At 39.5% G+C, this 18,365-nt stretch overlaps 1 protein-coding gene across 6 annotated transcripts in view; it reads right to left on the reverse strand.

Annotated features, from left to right (window-relative positions):
- CFAP61 (cilia and flagella associated protein 61) overlaps positions 1-18,365 on the reverse strand; it is a 302,443-nt gene that overhangs the window by 132,311 nt on the left and 151,767 nt on the right. For all 6 annotated transcript variants that reach the window (XM_037812259.1, XM_037812260.1, XM_037812258.1 and 3 more), the window contains one exon: positions 56-154. In XM_037812259.1, the coding sequence (XP_037668187.1) occupies positions 56-154 (99 nt within the window). The remainder of the gene's footprint in view (positions 1-55; positions 155-18,365) is intronic.

The raw sequence follows: 18,365 nt of genomic DNA on the forward strand, positions 1-18,365 counted from the left end.
AAACACAAATTAGGACATTTAGGCCTCAGAATGAAAAAGCAAATAGAATTCATACTCGCTTGCTAAAAACCTCCTTTGTTCAGTGCCCAGGAGGTTTTTTCCTGGGAGTCCATGGGTTGAAATCAGGGTCAGGTTACTGAACTTCAGATGAGGGCTAAAAGGAAAGCAAAAAAAGGGGGAGATGTAAAGTGCTGTTCAGTGAAATTTTTTTCTAATTCAATTTAATCTTATTTCATGTTTTATCCAACTGCTGAATTTTTATTTGAACCTAGAAACTCTTTTTGCACAAGCCTTCAAATAGAACCAGCCATTTAAATGAAAGAAGGAAGATATCCCCAGAGCTGCTAATAGCAGAAACTGTAATGACAGACACTGTTCAATTAGATTTATTTATTTTTTTATTTTATATATATATATATATTGTGCTTCTCAGAGTAAAATAAAAATAAAATCCAAACACTGGGAGGAGAGCAGTAAATGTAGTATACATCAATGAACAGTTTGAATTCCAGACTATTTCTAAGAAACTGCTTGGGATCACCACCAGCAGAGGCTGAACTTGGTGAGTGTTTGCAGTTGAGCATTTTGCAGGTATTTTCTCATGTAATCCTCACAGCAACACAAGGTAAGTAACACTGTTATCCCTATTTTGTTATGGGGAACTGAGGCAACGTGAGGCTGCCAAGAGCAGAAACCTAGCAAGTCCCAGATCCAGGGTTTGAACCCAGGCCACGGCTCTTACTGCCTCTGCCTCCGGGGAGACTGCAAACTATTAAAAGGGATCCAAAGATCACCTAATTCCCATCGATAAACATTAGCCTTATTAAACTCAGGTACTCAGATCAGGATATCGAAGTCTCACCCAGGAGAAAATTCTGGAAGATTCCCTTTTAAGAGTAACACTGACTTATGTGTGTACAAGGCTTTCCATGACTAGGGCACTTTCAAAGGCATTATCATAAAGATTAATCTTCAAGACAATCCGTGCTGGGAATGGCATGGGGGAGAGGGGCAGGTTTTTATTCTCCCTGTTTCATACATAAGGAAATCGAGGCTGGAAATGTTAAGTAATTTGTTCAAGGTCACGAAGCTCATAAACAGTGTGGCCAGAAAAGAAATCTGTGTTTTCTGAGCCCGAGGAGGCTCCCTCACTGCTGACCCACGCTGCCGCTCAACCCCACGAGCCCCTCCTGCGAGTGGTTTCAAGCAGTATGCCCAGGACACGTGAGTGGAGGCTTCTAAAGAATTTATACGTGTAAGACTCATTCTGTGTTTTCCCATAAGTATTTGAAATATTCCTGCTGCAAATTTGCTTTTCAGTTAGAGTGAGCAGACTTTTATGAGTGGGCTGGTCTTTTCAGAGGGTTCGGGTTGATGAGAAAGACTTTTTTTCCCCTAAAAAGCTCTTCTTAGTTCACACCACCCCTTAAACCAACCAAATGCCAAGAAAAGAAGCCTCTACCGTGTTTGAGAAAAACACCTGCCTTCCTTTGCCATGAGTAGACTGGAAATTTTCCAAATGTGGAGTTGCTATCAATATATGGACAATCTGCTAAGTATCATTAAGAACAGGAGACTTTGGGTGATAGTCTAGGCTGATAAGGCAATAAATTCAACTGTACCTGACATTTAAAAATAGCTAAATATTACGGAAGGTCTTGCTTGAAAGTCTCTAAGGATTCTAAAATCATTTAAGAGTGGATATTCTTATTTGATATGAAGAAAATTGAGCAGATCTTATCCTTTAATAATAAGAAAAATTTTAAATATGTTCAAATAACGTAAAGGTCACAATTAACTCAGGCGACTACGGCTGCCAGTAGCTACAAACCAACATTGATGGTGGGCTTTTGATTTATTACCATTTAATATAAAATGCAAATAATAAATACTAATACATGTTTATATTCACATGTAGTTAAAATTTATCTTGGCTTTGGATCCTATGTGATGGAAGTGTGGTTTATGTTCTACTAATACATAGTATTTTTACATCTCTACATGGATAAAAAGCTTAGTAGTTATCCAGTTATATCTTTTACTACAAAAACAATACACTTAGTACTGAGTAATTTGAATTATCTATCAATAGGGATCCAATTGAGTCATAAATTGCCAAAATACCATATTGTATAATCCTGAACTCTGCTATTGTGCAAAATAAAACCTCTCTAAATACAGTTTTTTTTTTTACATTATCTGTAATAATACAGTACAGAGATTGGGGGAGAGGGCATTTTCTGATGTTTTATCTATAAAGAATCAAGCTTTCCACTCCTTTTGTTTAGCCCTGGCAGAGCTCCCTTTGCCTTCTGCACTGTCCTTTACCCTAATTGTCAAGTTCCCTTCTTGCTCTTCCTACTATCCCCTTTTCCTCATTCTCAAGTGAACACATCTCCCACATCACAAATAAAATAGAGACCAGCCATCAAGCAACACACCCCCTTTCCCTTCTTGCTCCCTCCAGATGCATCCACAAGGATTTCCATTCCCCATGATTTGGAGGAGAGGAGTCACCCTATAAGCCCAGTCTTCTCCTCAAGTTCCTCTCCCATGTCTCCCTATCCCTATACAGCAAATTTCTCTCATGTCTCTGCTTAAGAAACCTGGAAGTCAGTGAACTCCAAATAGAATAAATCCAAATAAACCCACTCCGAGACATATTCTGATCACACTGTCAAACAAGGAAGAGAAGGAGCAAGTTCTGAAAGCAGCAAGAAAAAAGCAATTCACCACATACAAAGGAAACAGCATAAGACTAAGTAGTAACTACTCAGCAGCCACCATGGAGGCGAGAAGGCAGTGGAATGACATATTTAAAATTCTGAGAGAGAAAAATTTCCAATCAAGAATTCTTTATCCAGCAAAGCTCCCCTTCAAATTTGAGGGAGAGCTTAATTTTTTCACAGACAAACAAACGCTGAGAGAATTTGCTAACAAGGGACCTGCCCTACTTGAGATACTAACGGGAGCCCTACTGACAGAAGAACAAAGAAAGGAGAGAGAGATATGGGGACAGGTTCAGTACTAAATAGATTCAGTATAGGTACATAAAAGGACATTAAGGGAGAGAGGGAAAAAATATATCTGATTAAAATAAACCAAAGGATAAGATGGCTGATTTAAGAAATGCCTTACAGTAATAATGTTGAATGTAAATGGATTAAATTCCCCAATCAAAAGATATAGATTGGTAGAATGGATTAAAAAAAATGAACCATCAATATGTTGCATACAAGAGACTCATCTTTGACACAGGGACACAAAGAAATTGAAAGTGAAAGGATGGAAAAAAATATTCCATGCAAGCTACAGCCAAAAGAAAGCAGGAGTAGCAATATTAATCTCAGATAAAACAGACTTTAAATGCAAGGATGTTATGAGAGACAAAGAAGGCCACTACATACTAATAAAAGGGGCAATTCAACAAGAAGAAATAGCAATCATAAATGTTTATGCACCCAATCAAGGTGCCACAAAATACATGAGACAAACACTGGCAAAACTAAAGGAAGCAATGGATGTTTCCACAATAACTGTGGGAGACTTCAACACATCACTCTCTCCTATAGATAGATCAACCAGACAGAAGACCAATAAAGAAATTGAAAATCTAAATAATCTGATAAATGAATTGGATTTAACAGACATATATTGAATATTACATCCCAAATCACCAGGATACACATTCTTCTCTAGTGCTCACGGAACTTTCTCCAGAATAGATCATATGCTGCGACATAAAACAAGCCTCAATAAATTTAAAAAAATTAAAATTATTCAAAGCACATTCTCTGACCACAATGGAATATAATTAGAAGTCGATAACCATCAGAGACTTAGAAAATTCACTAATACCTGGAGGTTAAACAACACAATCCTAAACAATCAGTGGGTTAAAGAAGAAATAGCAAGAGAAATTGCTAAATATATAGAGATGAATGAAAATGAGAACACAACATACCAAAACCTATGGGATGCAGCAAAAGCAGTCCTGAGGGGGAGATTTATAGCACTAAATGCATACATTAAAAAGGAAGAAAGAGCTAAAATCAAAGAACTAATGGATCAACTGAAGAAGTTAGAAAATGAACAGGAAACAATCCTAAACAAGTAGAAGAAAAGAAATAACAAGGATTAAAGCAGAAATAAATGACATAGAGAACAAAAAAACAATAGAATAAATAACACCAAAAGTTGGTTCTTTGAAAAGATCAACAAGATTCACAAGCCCCTAGCTAGACTGACAAAATCAAAAAGAGAGAAGACCCATATAAACAAAATAATGAATGAGAAAGGTGACATTACTGCTGATCCCGAAGAAATTAAAAAAATTATAAGAGGATACTATGAACAACTATATGCCAACTAACTGAATAATGTAGAGGAAATGGACAATTTCCTGGAAACATATTGTTCTAGTTTGCTAACGCTGCTGGAATGCAAAACACCAGAGATGGATTGGCTTTTACAAAAGGGGTTTATTTGGCTACACAGTTACAGTCTTAAAGCCATAAAGTGTCCAAGGTAACACATCAGCAATCGGGTACCTTCACTGGAGGATGGCAAGTGGTGTCCGGAAAACCTCTGTTAGCTGGGAAGGCACGTGGCTGGCATCTGCTCTAAAGTGCTGGTTTCAAAACGGTTTTCTCCCAGGATGTTCCTCTCTAGGCTGCAGTTCCTCAAAAATGTCACTCTTAGTTGCATTTGGGATATGTGTCCTCTATCAGCTTCTCTGGAGCAAGAGTCTGCTTTCAACGGCCGTCTTCAAACTGTCTCTCATCCGCAGCTCTTGTGCTTTCTTCAAAGTGTCCCTCTTGGCTGTAACTCGTCTTCAAAACATCACTCACAGCTGCACTGAGTTCTCTCTGCCCGTCAGCTCATTTATATGGCTCCACTGACTCAACTTAGACCCACTCCGAATGGGCAGAGCAACACCTCCATGGAAATTATCCAATCAGAGTTATCACCCACAGTTGGGTGGGGTGCATTCCAAAGAAACACTCAAAGAATTAGAGTCTAATCAACACTGATAACATCTGCCCACACAAGATTACATCAAAGATAATGGCATTTGGGGGACACAATATATTCAAACTGGCACACATATGAACAACCTAGACTGACTAGAGAAGAAATAGAAGACCTCAACAACCAATCACAAGCAAAGAGATCCAGCCATCAAAAAGCTTCCCACAAATAAATGCCCAGGGCCAGATGGCTTCACAGAGGAATTCTACAAAACTTTCCAAAAAGAACTGACACCAATCTTACTTAAACTCCTTCAAAACATCAAAGAAAATGGAACACAACCTAATTCATTTTATGAAGCTAACATCAAGCTAATACCAAAACCAGGCAAAGATGCTACAGTAAAGGAAAACTTCAGGCCTATCTCCCTAATGAATATAGATGCAAAAATTCTGAACAAAATACTTGCAAATCAAATCCAAAGACACATTAAAAAAATCATACACCATGACCAAGTGGAGCTCATTCCAGGCATGCAAGGATGGTTCAACATAAGAAAATCAATCAATGTATTACAACACATTAACAAATCAAAAGGGAAAAATCAAATGATCATCTCAATAGATGCTGAAAAAGCATTCGACAAAATCCAACATCCCTTTTTGATAAAAACACTTCAAAAGGTAGGAATTGGAGGAAACTTCCTCAGTATGATAAAGAGCATATATGAAAAACCCACAGCCAGCATAGTACTCAATGGTGAGAGACTGAAAGCCATCCCTCTAAGATCAGGAACAAGACAAGGATGCCTGCTGTCACCACTGATATTCAACATTGTGCTGGAAGTGCTAGCCAGGGCAATCCGGCAAGACAAAGAAATAAAAGGCATCCAAATTGGAAAGGAAGAAGTAAAACTGTCATTGTTTGCAGATGATATGATCTTATATCTGGAAAGCCCTGAGAAATCGATGATATAGCTACTAGAGCTAATAAACAAATTTAGCAAAGTAGCAGGATACAAGATTAATGCACATAAGTCAGTAATGTTTCTATATGCTAGAAATGAACAAATTGAAGAGACACTCAAGAAAAAGATACCATTTTCAATAGCAACTAAAAAAATCAAGTACCTAGGAATAAACTTAACTAAAGATGTTAAAGACCTGTACAAAGAAAACTATATAACTCTACTAAAAGAAATAGAAGGGGACCTTAAAAGATGCAAAAATGTTCCATGCTCATGGATAGGAAGGCTAAATGTCATTAAGATGTCAATTCTACCCAAACTCATCTACGGATTCAATGCAATCCCAATCAAAATTCCAACAACCTACTTTGCAGACTTGGAAAAGCTAGTGTGCTGGTTTGAGTGTATTGTGTCCCCCAAATGCCATTATCTTTGTGGTCTTGTGTGGGGCAGAAGTTTTGGTGATGGTTGGATTTGCTTGGAGTGTGCCCCACCCAGCTGTCGGTGATAATTTTGATGAGATGTTCCCATGGAGGCGTGGCCCCACCCATTCGGGGTGGGCCTTGATCGGTGGAGCTATATAAATGAGCTGACTCAAAGAGGAAACAGAGTGCAGCTGGGAGTGATGTTTTGAAGAGGAGCAAGCTTGCTAGAGAGGAACATCCTGGGAGAAAGCCATTTTGAAGCCAGAGCTTTGGAGCAGATGCCAGCTGCTTTCCTAGCTAACAGAGGTTTTCCGGAGGCCATTGGCCATCCTCCGGTGAGGGTACCCGATTGCTGATGTGTTACCTTGGATGCTTTGTGGCCTTAAGACTGTAATTGTGTAGTGAAATAAACCCCCATTTTATAAAAGCTTATCCATCTCTGGTGTTTTGCATTCTGCAGCATTAGCAGACTAGAACAGCTAGTAATCAAATTTATTTGGAAAGGGAAGATGCCTTGAATTGCTAAAGACACTCAAAAAAAGAAAAATGAAGTGGGAAAACTTACACTCCGTGACTTTGAAGCTTATTATAAAGCCACAGTTGTCAAAACAGCATGGTACTGGCACAAAGATAGACATATAGATCAATGGAATTGAATTGAGAATTCGGAGATAGACCCCCAGATCTATGGCTGACTGATCTTTGATAAGACCCCCAAAGCCACTGAACTGGGACATAACAATCTTTTCAACAAATGGGGCTGGAAGAGTTGGATATCCATATCCAAAAGAATGAAAGAGGACCCCTACCTCACACCCTACACAAAGATTAACACAAAGTGATCAAAGATCTCAATATAAAAGACAGTACCATAAAACTCCTAGAAGATAATGTAGGGAAACATCTTCAAGATCCTGTATTACGCAGCCACTTCCTAGATTTTATATCCAAAGCACAAACAACAAAAGAAAAAATAGATAAATGGGAACTCCTCAAGGTTAGAAGTTTCTGTACCTCAAAGTAATTTGTCAAAAAGGTGAAGAGGCAGCCAATTCAATGGGAAAAAATTTTTGGAAACCATGTATCTGACAAAAGACTGATATCTTGCATATATAAAGAAATCCTACAACTCAATGACAACAGTACAGACAGCCCAATTGTAAAATAGGCAAAAAAAGATATGAAAAGACAGTTCTTGGAAGAAGAAATACAAATGGCCAAGAAACAAATGAAAAAATGTTCAGCTTCACTAGCTATTAGAGAGATGCAAATTAAGACCACAATGAGATACCATCTCACACCAATTAGAATGCCTGCCATTAAACAAACAGGAAACAACAAATGCTGGAAAGGATGTGGAGAAATTGGAACTCTTATTCATTGTTGGTGGGACTGTATAATGGTTCAGCCACTCTGGAAGTCAGTCTGGCAGTTCCTTAGAAAACTAGATATAGAGTTACCCTTCGATCCAGCAATTGCACTTCTCGGTATATACCCGGAAGGTCTGAAAGCAGTGACATGAACAGATATCTGTACGCCAATGTTCATAGCAGCATTATTCACAATTGCCAAGAGATGGAAACAACCCAAATGTCCTTCAACAGATGAGTGGATAAATAAAATGTGGTATATACACACGATGGAATACTACGTAGCTGTAAGAAGGAACAATGTCGTGAAACATATGACAACATGGATGAACCTTGAAGACATAATGCTGAGCGAAATAAGCCAGGCACAAAAAGAGAACGAGTATATGCTACCACCAATGTGAACATTTAAAAATGTAAAATAAATGGTTTATAATGTAGAATGTAGGGGAACTAGTGATAGAGAGCAATTAAGGAAGAGGGAATGATAACCCAATAAGACAGATAAGCTATTGTGGGTAAATTTAATGATCTGGGAATGCCCAGGAATGACTATGGTCTGTTAATTTCTGATGGGTATGGTAGGAACAAGTTCACAGAAATGTTGCTATATTAGGTTATTTTCTTGGGGTAGAGTAGGAACATGTTGGAAGTAAAGTAGTTGTCTTAGGTTAGCTGTCTTTTTTTTCGTCCCTCGTTATGGTTTGTTTAAAATGTTTTTTTTTATTGTATTAAAAATTTTTTTTATATAGTTGATTTAAAAAAAGTTAATTAAAAAAAAAACAATGAAAAAAATATGCAGAGCCCCCTTGAGGAGCTGGTAGAGAATGCATGGGTGTTGGGCTTCCCCACCTCAATGGTAACTGATGGGCTCACAGACATAGGGGACTGGTGGTTTGATGGGCTGAGCCCTCTACCACAGGACTTTGTTTGGGGAAGACTTGCTACAAAGGAGAGACTAGGCCTCCCTATAATTGTGCCTAAGAGCCTCCTCCCAAAAGCCTCTTTGTTGCTCAGATGTGCCCCTCTCTAGCTAAGCCAACTTGGCAGGTGAAATCACTGCCCTCCCCACTACCTGGGATCTGACACCCAGAGGAGTGAATCTCCCTGGCAATGTGGAATATGACTCCTGGGGAGGAATCTAGACCCGGCATCCTGGGATGGAGAACATCTTCTTGACCAAAAGGGGGATGTGAAAGGAAATGAAATTAACTTCAGTGGCAGAGAGATTCCAAAAGGAGCCAAGAGGACACTCTGGTGGGCACTCTTATGTGCAATATAGACAACCCTTTTTAGATTCTAATGAATTGGAATAACTAGCAGTAAATACCTGAAACTATCAAACTACAACCCAGAACCCATGAATCTTGAAGACAATTGTATAAAAATGTAGCTTATGGGAGGAGGGGCAAGATGGCGGCATAGAGAGGAGTGGAAGTTAAGTAGTCCCCCTGGAACAACTACAAAAAACCAGAAACAACTAGCAAATAATCCAGAATAACTGCAGGGGTACAAACGAGACCATCCACTCATCACACACCAACCTGAATTGGGAGGAATGCCCGAGAACACAGCATAAAATCTGTAAGTAAAACCTGCAGATCCAAGTCGTGAGACCCCCTCCCCCATGGCCCAAGCTGCAAAGCCTCGTGGTGCCAGAGAGAAGCTCTCTCTCAGCAAGCGAATATAGCTCAGCTGAGCTCCAGCTGAGGTTTTAAGTAGCGAGTGTGAACTGCTCACTACAGGTACGCATCCCCAAAAAACAGACAGAGGCTATGGGTGACGACTGACCTGGGAGAGCCAGACAGTCGCCTTGGACTGGGTCTGAAGGGTTCTATCTGTTTCTTTCTTGGCTCAGTGGAGACAGCCCCAGTCATTTTCAGTTTCCAGGGCTGTGAAGCAGAGAAGGGTGGAGACAGCACAAGCAGAGAGCGAGACCATTGAAATGCTAATGACCTCCACCTGGGGGCTCTGTCTTCTCTAGGAGGAAAGGGGTGGGGCCCTTTCCATTCAGAACCAGACCCCAGAGCCTGGGGGAACAGGGCCATACCTCCTCACACCAGTCAAGAATTATAGGCTAACAGGCATCACCTGCTGGGCAGAAAAGCACAGTGACCCGAGACATCAAAGGGTGGAGCAATTTTCTAAGACACACCCTCAGGGAAACCAGATACTGAATATTTCTTCCCTCTGGGACCTGAGCCTGTTCTGGTCTGGGAAAACCTGATTTGGATAACCAAGGAAACCATGCCTAGACAACAGAAAATTACAACGTACACTAAGAAAAACAAAGTTATGGCCCAGTCAAAGGAACAAACGTACACTTCAACTGAGATACAGGAATTTAAACAACTAATGCTAAATCAATTCAAAAAGTTTAGAGAAGATATTGCAAAAGAGATAGAGGCTGTAAAGGAAGCACTGGACATGTATACGGCAGAAATCAAAAGTTCAAAAAAACAACTAGTAGAATCTATGGAAATGAAAGGCACAACACAAGAGATGAAAGACACAATGGAAACATACAACAGCAGATCTCAAGAGGCAGAAGAAAACACTCAGGAACTGGAGAACAAAACACCTGAAAGCCTACATGCAAAGGAGCAGATGGAGAAAAGAATGAAAAAATATGAGCAATGTCTCCAGAAACTCAAGGATGAAACAAAGTACAATAATGTACGTATCATTGGTGTCCCAGAAGGAGAAGAGAAGGGAAAGGGGGCAGAAGCAATAATAGAGGAAATAATTAATGAAAATTTCCCATCTCTTATGAAAGACATAAAATTACAGATCCAGGAAGCGCAGCGTACTCCAAACAGAAGAGATATGAATAGACCTACGCCAAGACACTTAATAATCAGATTATCAAATGTCAAAGACAAAGAGAGAATCCTGAAAGCAGCAAGAGAAAAGCAATCCATTACATACAAAGGAAGCTTAATAAGACTATGTGCGGATCTCTCAGCAGAAACAATGGAGGCAAGAAGGAAGTGGTGTGATATATTTAAGATACTGAAAGAGAAAAACCGCCAACCAAGAATCCTGTATCCAGCAAAGCTGTCCTTCAAATATGAGGGAGAGCTCAAAATATTTTCTGACAGACAATGAGAGACTTTGTGAACAAGACACCTGTCCTACAGGAAATACTAAAGGGAGCACTACACGGTGATAGAAGACAGGAGTGTGTGGTTTGGAACACAATTTGGGGAGATGGTAGCACAACAATGTAAGTACACTGAACAAAGGTAACTATGAATATGGTGGAGAGAGGAAGGTGGGGAGCATGTGAGACACCACAAGTAAGGAGGAAAGATAAAGACTGGGACTGTGTAACTTGGAGAAATCTAGAGTATTCAACAATTGTGATAAAATGTACAAATATGTTCTTTTACAAGGGAGAACAAGCAAATGTCAACCTTGCAAGGTGTTAAAAATGGGGAGGCATTGGGGGAGGGATGCAATCAGCATAAACTAGAGACTGTAACTAATAGAATCATTGTATTATGCTTCCTTTAATGTAACAAAGGTGATATACCAAGGTGAATGCAGATAAGAGGGGGGTATAGGGGAGGCATGTTAGACACTTGACATTGGTGGTATTGTCTGATTCTTTATTCTACTTTGATTTAAGGTTATTTTTCCTTTTGCTGCTTCCTAGCTGTCATTTTTTTTTTTCCTCTTTCTTTTGCCTCTCTACCTTCTTTGACTCTCCCTCCTGCCTTGTGGAAGAAATGTAGATGCTCTTATATAGATAATGGTGAAGGTGGTGAACACATAAATGTATGAACATGCAGAAAACCATCGATTATTTACTTGGGATGGAATGTATGGTGAGTGAACAAAACCATATTAAAAAAAATGGGTTGATGACAAAACCTCGAGGGCAATATACTCAGTGAAATAAGCCAGACACATTAGGACAATTATTGCAGGGTCTCACTGATAGGAACTAATTATAATATGTAAACTCATAGGCATGAAATATAAGGTACCAAGATATAGGACGAGGCTTAAGAATGGGGAGTGGTTGCTTAGTATGAGCAGAATGTTCAATTAGGATGAACTTAAATGTTTGGAAATGAACAGGGGTGTTGGTAGCAAGATGTGAGAATAACTAATAGCACCGAATGGTGTGTGAATGAGGAGGAAAGGGGAAGCTCAGAGTCATATATGTTACCAGAAGGAAAGCTGGAGGTCAAAAGACGGGAATGTATAAAACTGAATCCTATGGTGGGCAATGTCCATGATCAACTGTACAAATACTAGAAATCACTTCCATGAACCAGAACAAACGTATGACAATACAATTAGAAGTTAATAATACAGGGGCATATAGGGAAGAACTATATACCTATTACAAACTATATACTACAGTTAGTAGTATTTCAACATTTTTTCATAAACAGTAACAAATGTACTATATCAATACTACGAGTCAACAATTGAGGGGGGTTGGTTAGGGATAGGGGAGGATTAGAGTTTCCTTTTCTTTTTTTCTTTTTTCATCTTTCACTTTATTTCTTGTCTGGAGTAATGAAAAGTTTCTAAAAATTGAACAAAAATTAAGTGTGATGGATGCACAGCTGTATGAGGGTACCCAGGGGCAAGTGATTGTACACTTTGGATCTTTGGATAATTGTATGGTATCTGAACAATCTCAATAAAAATGAAAAAAAAAATGTAGCTTATGAGGGGTGACAATGTGATTGGGAAAGCCATATGGACCACAAACCCCTTTGTCTAGTTTATGGATGGATGAGTAGAAAAATGGGGGAAGAAAAAAAAAAAAAAAGGCACCCAGTGTTCTTTTTTACTTTAATTGTTCTTTTTCACTTTAATTTTTATTCTTATTATTTTTGTGTGTGTGGTAATGAAAATGTCAAAAATTCATTTTGGTGATGAATGCACAACTGTATAATGGTACTGTAAACATTTGAATGTAAGCTTTGTTTTGTATGACTGCATGGTATGTGAATATATCTCAATAAAAATGAATTAAAAAAAAAAAAAGAAACCTGGAAGTGACCAGTCCAGTGCAGGGAAGGTGGATCCATGAAATCCTCGGGGACTGGGTCCTCCTGCTTTCCTGATTTTGCACCTGGGCTTCCATTCTCAATGTCAACTCAGGTTCAAGATGGCTCCTGGAGCTTTGGTCATCACATCCTATCACAGGCCAAAGGAGGGAGGAATGGGTAAAAAGAGAAGCCTATTAAGGAGCCTTCCTGAAAGTCCCACATGACATTTCTGCTTACGTTGCTAGAATTTAATCCTGTGGCCACGTGTGGTAGTAAGGGAGACTGGGACATGTAGTTTTTCAAAGAGGTTCTGTCACGCACAAAGTGCAGAATGAATACTGGGAAGAAACTGGAAGTCTCTACTCCTGTTGACTCATGAAGGCAGGGCGGGCTGGGGGATGGGGAAAGATCCAGGGTCCAGGAAGGAAACAGATGGCCGACTCAATAGGGTTTAACTGAATGAAGGCACTCTTTACAGAGATGTGTGCAGTGGTACGGGAACCAACAAGGATGGAGAGTCATCCACTAATGGCAACAGCAGGATGCCATCACGGATCTCAGCCTGGAGGAGCAAAGGATGGAGGAGATGGTGAGAGGTGGGGCACGAGCTGTAGTCAGAGAACATACCATCTTAGGCAACACCATCTAAGGTCCTCTTTAACATCTGCTCTTTCACCATCACCAACTTCTTCACCCATCCACCCCCCACCAAGCTTCCCAATCTTCATGCCCATCTACCTGGGTGTGAACATCTACTACCATGACTTTATCTTCCATATTTATACTACAGCTTTCATGTGAGCTATAAGACCAATTCCTAAATGCTTATTATTCCTAATTGGGATGCTGCCCAGGCATCCTAAACCCAATATGTGTCCAAAACAAAAATCCTTTGCAGCCCCAACAAACTCTTCCCTGATCTCAAAGGCATGGCCAACTAAATGCCTCTTGAGCTAGGAATTTTGGAGCCAACCTCAGATTTTCACCTTCTATCTTACTTCCCACAATTGGTCATCATGTCCACTGATTTCTCTCTTGTCCACCTCTCTTGAACTACTCCTACCCCCACTATTTCCATCACTTAGTTTATTATCTTGCTTAGAGAATAGAAATAGTCTCAAGGTTAGATTCCTTGGCGTGAGTTTCTCTTTTCAACTCATCTTCCATACAGCTATCAGAATTCTCTTTTTAAATCAAATCAAATCTCAGTGGTTCCTGGTCTTAAAATCTCCATCTCTGCTCATTAATTGGGTAGCAGCAGAGAAGAGCAAATAATGGGCTAGGGAATCAGATTACCTCAGTTGGTCTCCAGGTTCTACCACTCCATAGCTTTTGACCTTAGGCTAGTTACTTAACCTCACTCGGTCACTCAGTTTCCTAACCTGAAAAAATTGCAGTAATAGGCCTAACACCTCATAGGGTTATCATGATGATTAAATGAAATAATACCTGTAAAATGTTAGAATGTTGCTTGATGCATTGTATGCTTTCAATGAATGTGAATTACTTTTTTCTTTTTAATCAAAAATACTAAGTCCAAATTCCCAAGCCTGGTATATATATAAGGCCCTGTCATAACGGTAGGCCTAAGCTAACTCCCTAACCTTCTTCACCCCAATCTTGTTGCCATTCCATGAATGTCCCCTGCCTTTTCATGTCTCTGTATGAGAATACTACCAGCATTCCCATTTTTTTCTCCAACCTCATATTTTTCCTGTGATAGTTTTCTCTGTAATCTGATTTAGGAACATTCAAATGTTTAATTTCTTAGATGCCTAGCAATCTAAGATTTTTAATCTAAAATCCATGAGGTTTAGAAGGTACAATTTTAAGAGATTTTAGCTATGCTAAGGATGAAATGTGAAAATGGAATGTTTATGCCTTTTAATTTGATTGCCTATGAATATCCCAAAAGTTCCTGGAAATAGAACAGTGGGTCATAGGGTACACCTTGGGCTTGGGTACTCATTAGGCAAAATGGCAAGAACGGTGGCACCACAGAGAAAACACGGTTCTCAGATGGAATGGCTTTGGCTTAATATATATAAACAACTTCTAGCATCATTGAGAGTCCTTTGCTTGAAAATCAAAGGTCACCATGTCATGGAAAAAAAAAAGTTCAAGTTAAGTGTTCAAGCCAATGAAACATTAAACAAGTGCACCTGCATTTTCACAGCAAATAATTCCAGTGGGGATTTCACGTTGCTGTGGATACGAAGGGAGAACAGCTGAAAGATACTTGTAAAGCAGGGAGGGATTAGAGTATCCAGGGAAATAAGTAAAAGGTATTGCATTTCATTCTATGCTGTAGGAGGATAGCTACAAAATTAGGTCTAAATATCCTTATCCTTCCAATAAAGAGGGTCGTGGTGCCAATTTATTGTGAACACGATAAAGAAACACAAAACTTTTCATGTTGTTTACTCTTCTGGGTGCCAGAGACCTGTCAGCCTGCCAAGTGAGTGTTCATTATTTTTTATTTTTTACTTTTTTGCCAAATTTTTTTTTTTTGGCATAGCAAAAGCAACCAAAGCAAGTGATTAAATTAGCTGCTTTCATTAATGCTTTTACTTGAACAAATAGACAATGTAGAGAGAAAATAATTAGCCCACATGGATCTAAATGTTTCCATTTAATTTACTCAAACCTCTGCTTTTTGGATTGTTCAAAATAATGACAATAATATTTGCCAAATGACAATGAATCCTGGTTCAAGATAGATATTTTACCTAACTGCATATTTTACCAGGCAAGCTCAATTCAATCTTATTGATACCATATAAAGTCACAAAATTAATAAAAAAAATCTATAGATGGGGTTTAAACATCGGAAGTTATGTGAAATCTCAATATTGGAAGAAAAATATAGGACAAAGCAAATCAGAATAAGACATTTTGTATAGGTATAGAGCAGATAAAGAGAATCTACCAGTTTTTCCCTGAAAATTTCAAAACTTATTTTAGCAACATTTTTTTTTCCTGTTTTGATACAAAAGAGACTTCCTGATAGTGTCCTTGGCTACTCATTTCATTTTTTGTTCTATTAGCAGAAATAACATGGCAGCAGCATTCAGAGTCACCAAGCTCTCAGTAATGGCACACTCCAACCTCTAGGGGGAGACTAAAGAAGAGGAGTGGGGCACCAGCAGGATTCTGAGCACCTCTAGGAGGGGTTGGAGTGGTCATGGGGCAAGGAAGAGGTTAAAGCTCTCTCCCTGACCCTACTTCTCTCTTCTTGTGGGTGCTACCTTGTATGGCTCCATCTTGGGTAGTGAGTCAGAGCTCCCCTATCTTTAGAAGCACCAGGAGGACAAAGGATGAGGACTGCGGGAATAGGAGACAAGGAAAAATCTCTCAAGCCTCTGTTGAGTCCAGCCTTGTGTCCTGGGGCAAGAGAAGTTTAGCTCACCTGGGAAGAAACCCTGGTAGGGATCTGGAACCAACACTGGACCCAACAATACAGTACAGCCTCTGCCTGGAGTGATTTTGGTGCTCTGTGGTTTCCTTGGGGAGCTGACCAGGGAGGAGTGGTGGCCATGGTAAGGGGTTGGGGGGAGGGCTTGGGGATCCAGGATCTCAGATGAAAAACATATGTATCTCTGTACATAAGTAAAACATAAATCCTTACAGAGAAAATGAAAATCAGTATAATACCCAAAATGCCAATTGAAAGAATAAGAATGAAATGTCTAAAATGAAATTGAGGGAGTTCTGCTTTCGATTTTAGGGGAAGTGATTAATGATGTTTTCATCTATACATATAAGAAATAAAAACCTTACATGTTTATGCTTTGAGGATAGGCTTATATACATTGTGCATAGTTGAGAGGTAAATAACAAGTTGGCGGCTATAAAAGATGAGTTGGAAAGTCCTTGCACACAAGAGATGACAAAATACAAGACAACAGTCAATCAGACTGGAATATCAAAGTGTTATAGGAATTCAAAACTGAGTGAGATCATTGCTGGGAGGTGGGCAGAGGAGGAAGGGTTTTGTGTTTGGGGCAAATATTGGTTATTAGGAAGGCTTTATTACCACCATATGGGTAAGTTTCCTCATGCTTGGCAGATATTTCTTCTTGGGGCTTCATTCTTAGTGGTGATAGTTCAAGAATGAAACTGTGAAATGCTTTCTATAAGGTCCAATTTAGCATGTAAATACTATGAACATTAATGGGGTAATGACTTCAGCTATACATTGTTAATAACAACTCGATGATTATGCCTGGTAAGCCCAACGGTAATGATGTGATTTAGAAGTTACATGGTTTGTTGAGAATTAGAAAATATGGTTGGAAAAAAGCCCATAAAAACAGGTTATTCACAATGAGCAATTACAGGGGGAAATGGGAAAAGACCGCCATTTTGATGAAATGTCTATTTAAATGGTTCCTAAGCCAGCTGCATGTCAGAATCACCTGGGGAGACTGTTAAAAATGCATACTTCTGGGTCCCACCCCAGCCCTACTGAATCATAGATCCAGGATCGGGGGACCAGGAAATTGTATTTTTACAGATGCACACACACATACACACTTCTCACCCACCCCCCAAGGGCTCTGATGTGCAGAACTTCTGAGTCTGGAATTTTCACAATCTGTTGCCTATAGAAATAGTTACTACACATTAACCCTGATATCCAGAAATACGATTCACATTGTTCTCTACTGCAAGTTCTTAAAATAAAAGGGGAAGTTCAAAGCCCAAATGCCTACTATATTAATACTGATGAGAAGATTATGGTTACCCCTTTTGACAGGAATCACCTTCAGAGAACTGCAGTAAGAGATGAAACACTGTCTCCAGAAGCCCCTGCTTGGTAGATGGCCTTGCCTGGTCTCATTCTCACACACAGCTCTGTCACCTCTATGGAAAGATTCCCATGTCTGCCTTTTCAGGAGGACAAGCTCTTTTGGGGCTTCCCCTCCACGTTTCCTCCCAATATCAGTTGCATAAGAGGGGCCAACCTTATACCTCCTTTTTGCCTCAGTGCACTTGGAGACACTTGTATTTGTTTGTACTGGGATAAAAGAATTCACTGGGTGAGCAATTACCCTGAGCTGTGTGTTATATATGTGTGCAGAGCTGAGGGAGTGTGGTGTCCTTTGTCTTTTGAGGAGTGAGGCTGCACATGAGAAAGATGGGGTGATAGGAACAAGATGGCAGAGCCAAGCTGGCATTGATCTGGTGGCACTGAAGACAACTAAACCTCTTTGAGAGCTCGTTAACACACAGAGTACTGGGCTAAGTGATGCCAATGCTGGCGATCCTGAGATGACCCTTTTGAGAATCACTGTTTTAGGAAAGAAGATAGAGTTTAATATAAATATCCATGGAGGAAGTATTATGATACTATTAAATATTTGAGAGACATGGGTAAAGGTTGAAATTCTTGTCTTGGTCTTGTTTTTTGTTTATTTGTTTGTTTGGTTTGGTTTTAACGCAGCAGAACTCCTAGACTTGGGGTCTGCAGTCTGACTGATATGATAAACTTGAGGCTAGTGGTAGAGTAAAGGTTCCCAGGTATGTCAATATTAAGGTTTGCAAAGCATCCATATATCAGGAAAAGGCCTAAGAAATACTCATTGGTAGCCCATAAGGCAATGATGGTCAGTTA

This window comes from Choloepus didactylus, chromosome 19 (genome assembly GCF_015220235.1).
Source record: "Choloepus didactylus isolate mChoDid1 chromosome 19, mChoDid1.pri, whole genome shotgun sequence".
Classification (NCBI taxonomy): domain Eukaryota; kingdom Metazoa; phylum Chordata; class Mammalia; order Pilosa; family Megalonychidae; genus Choloepus; species Choloepus didactylus.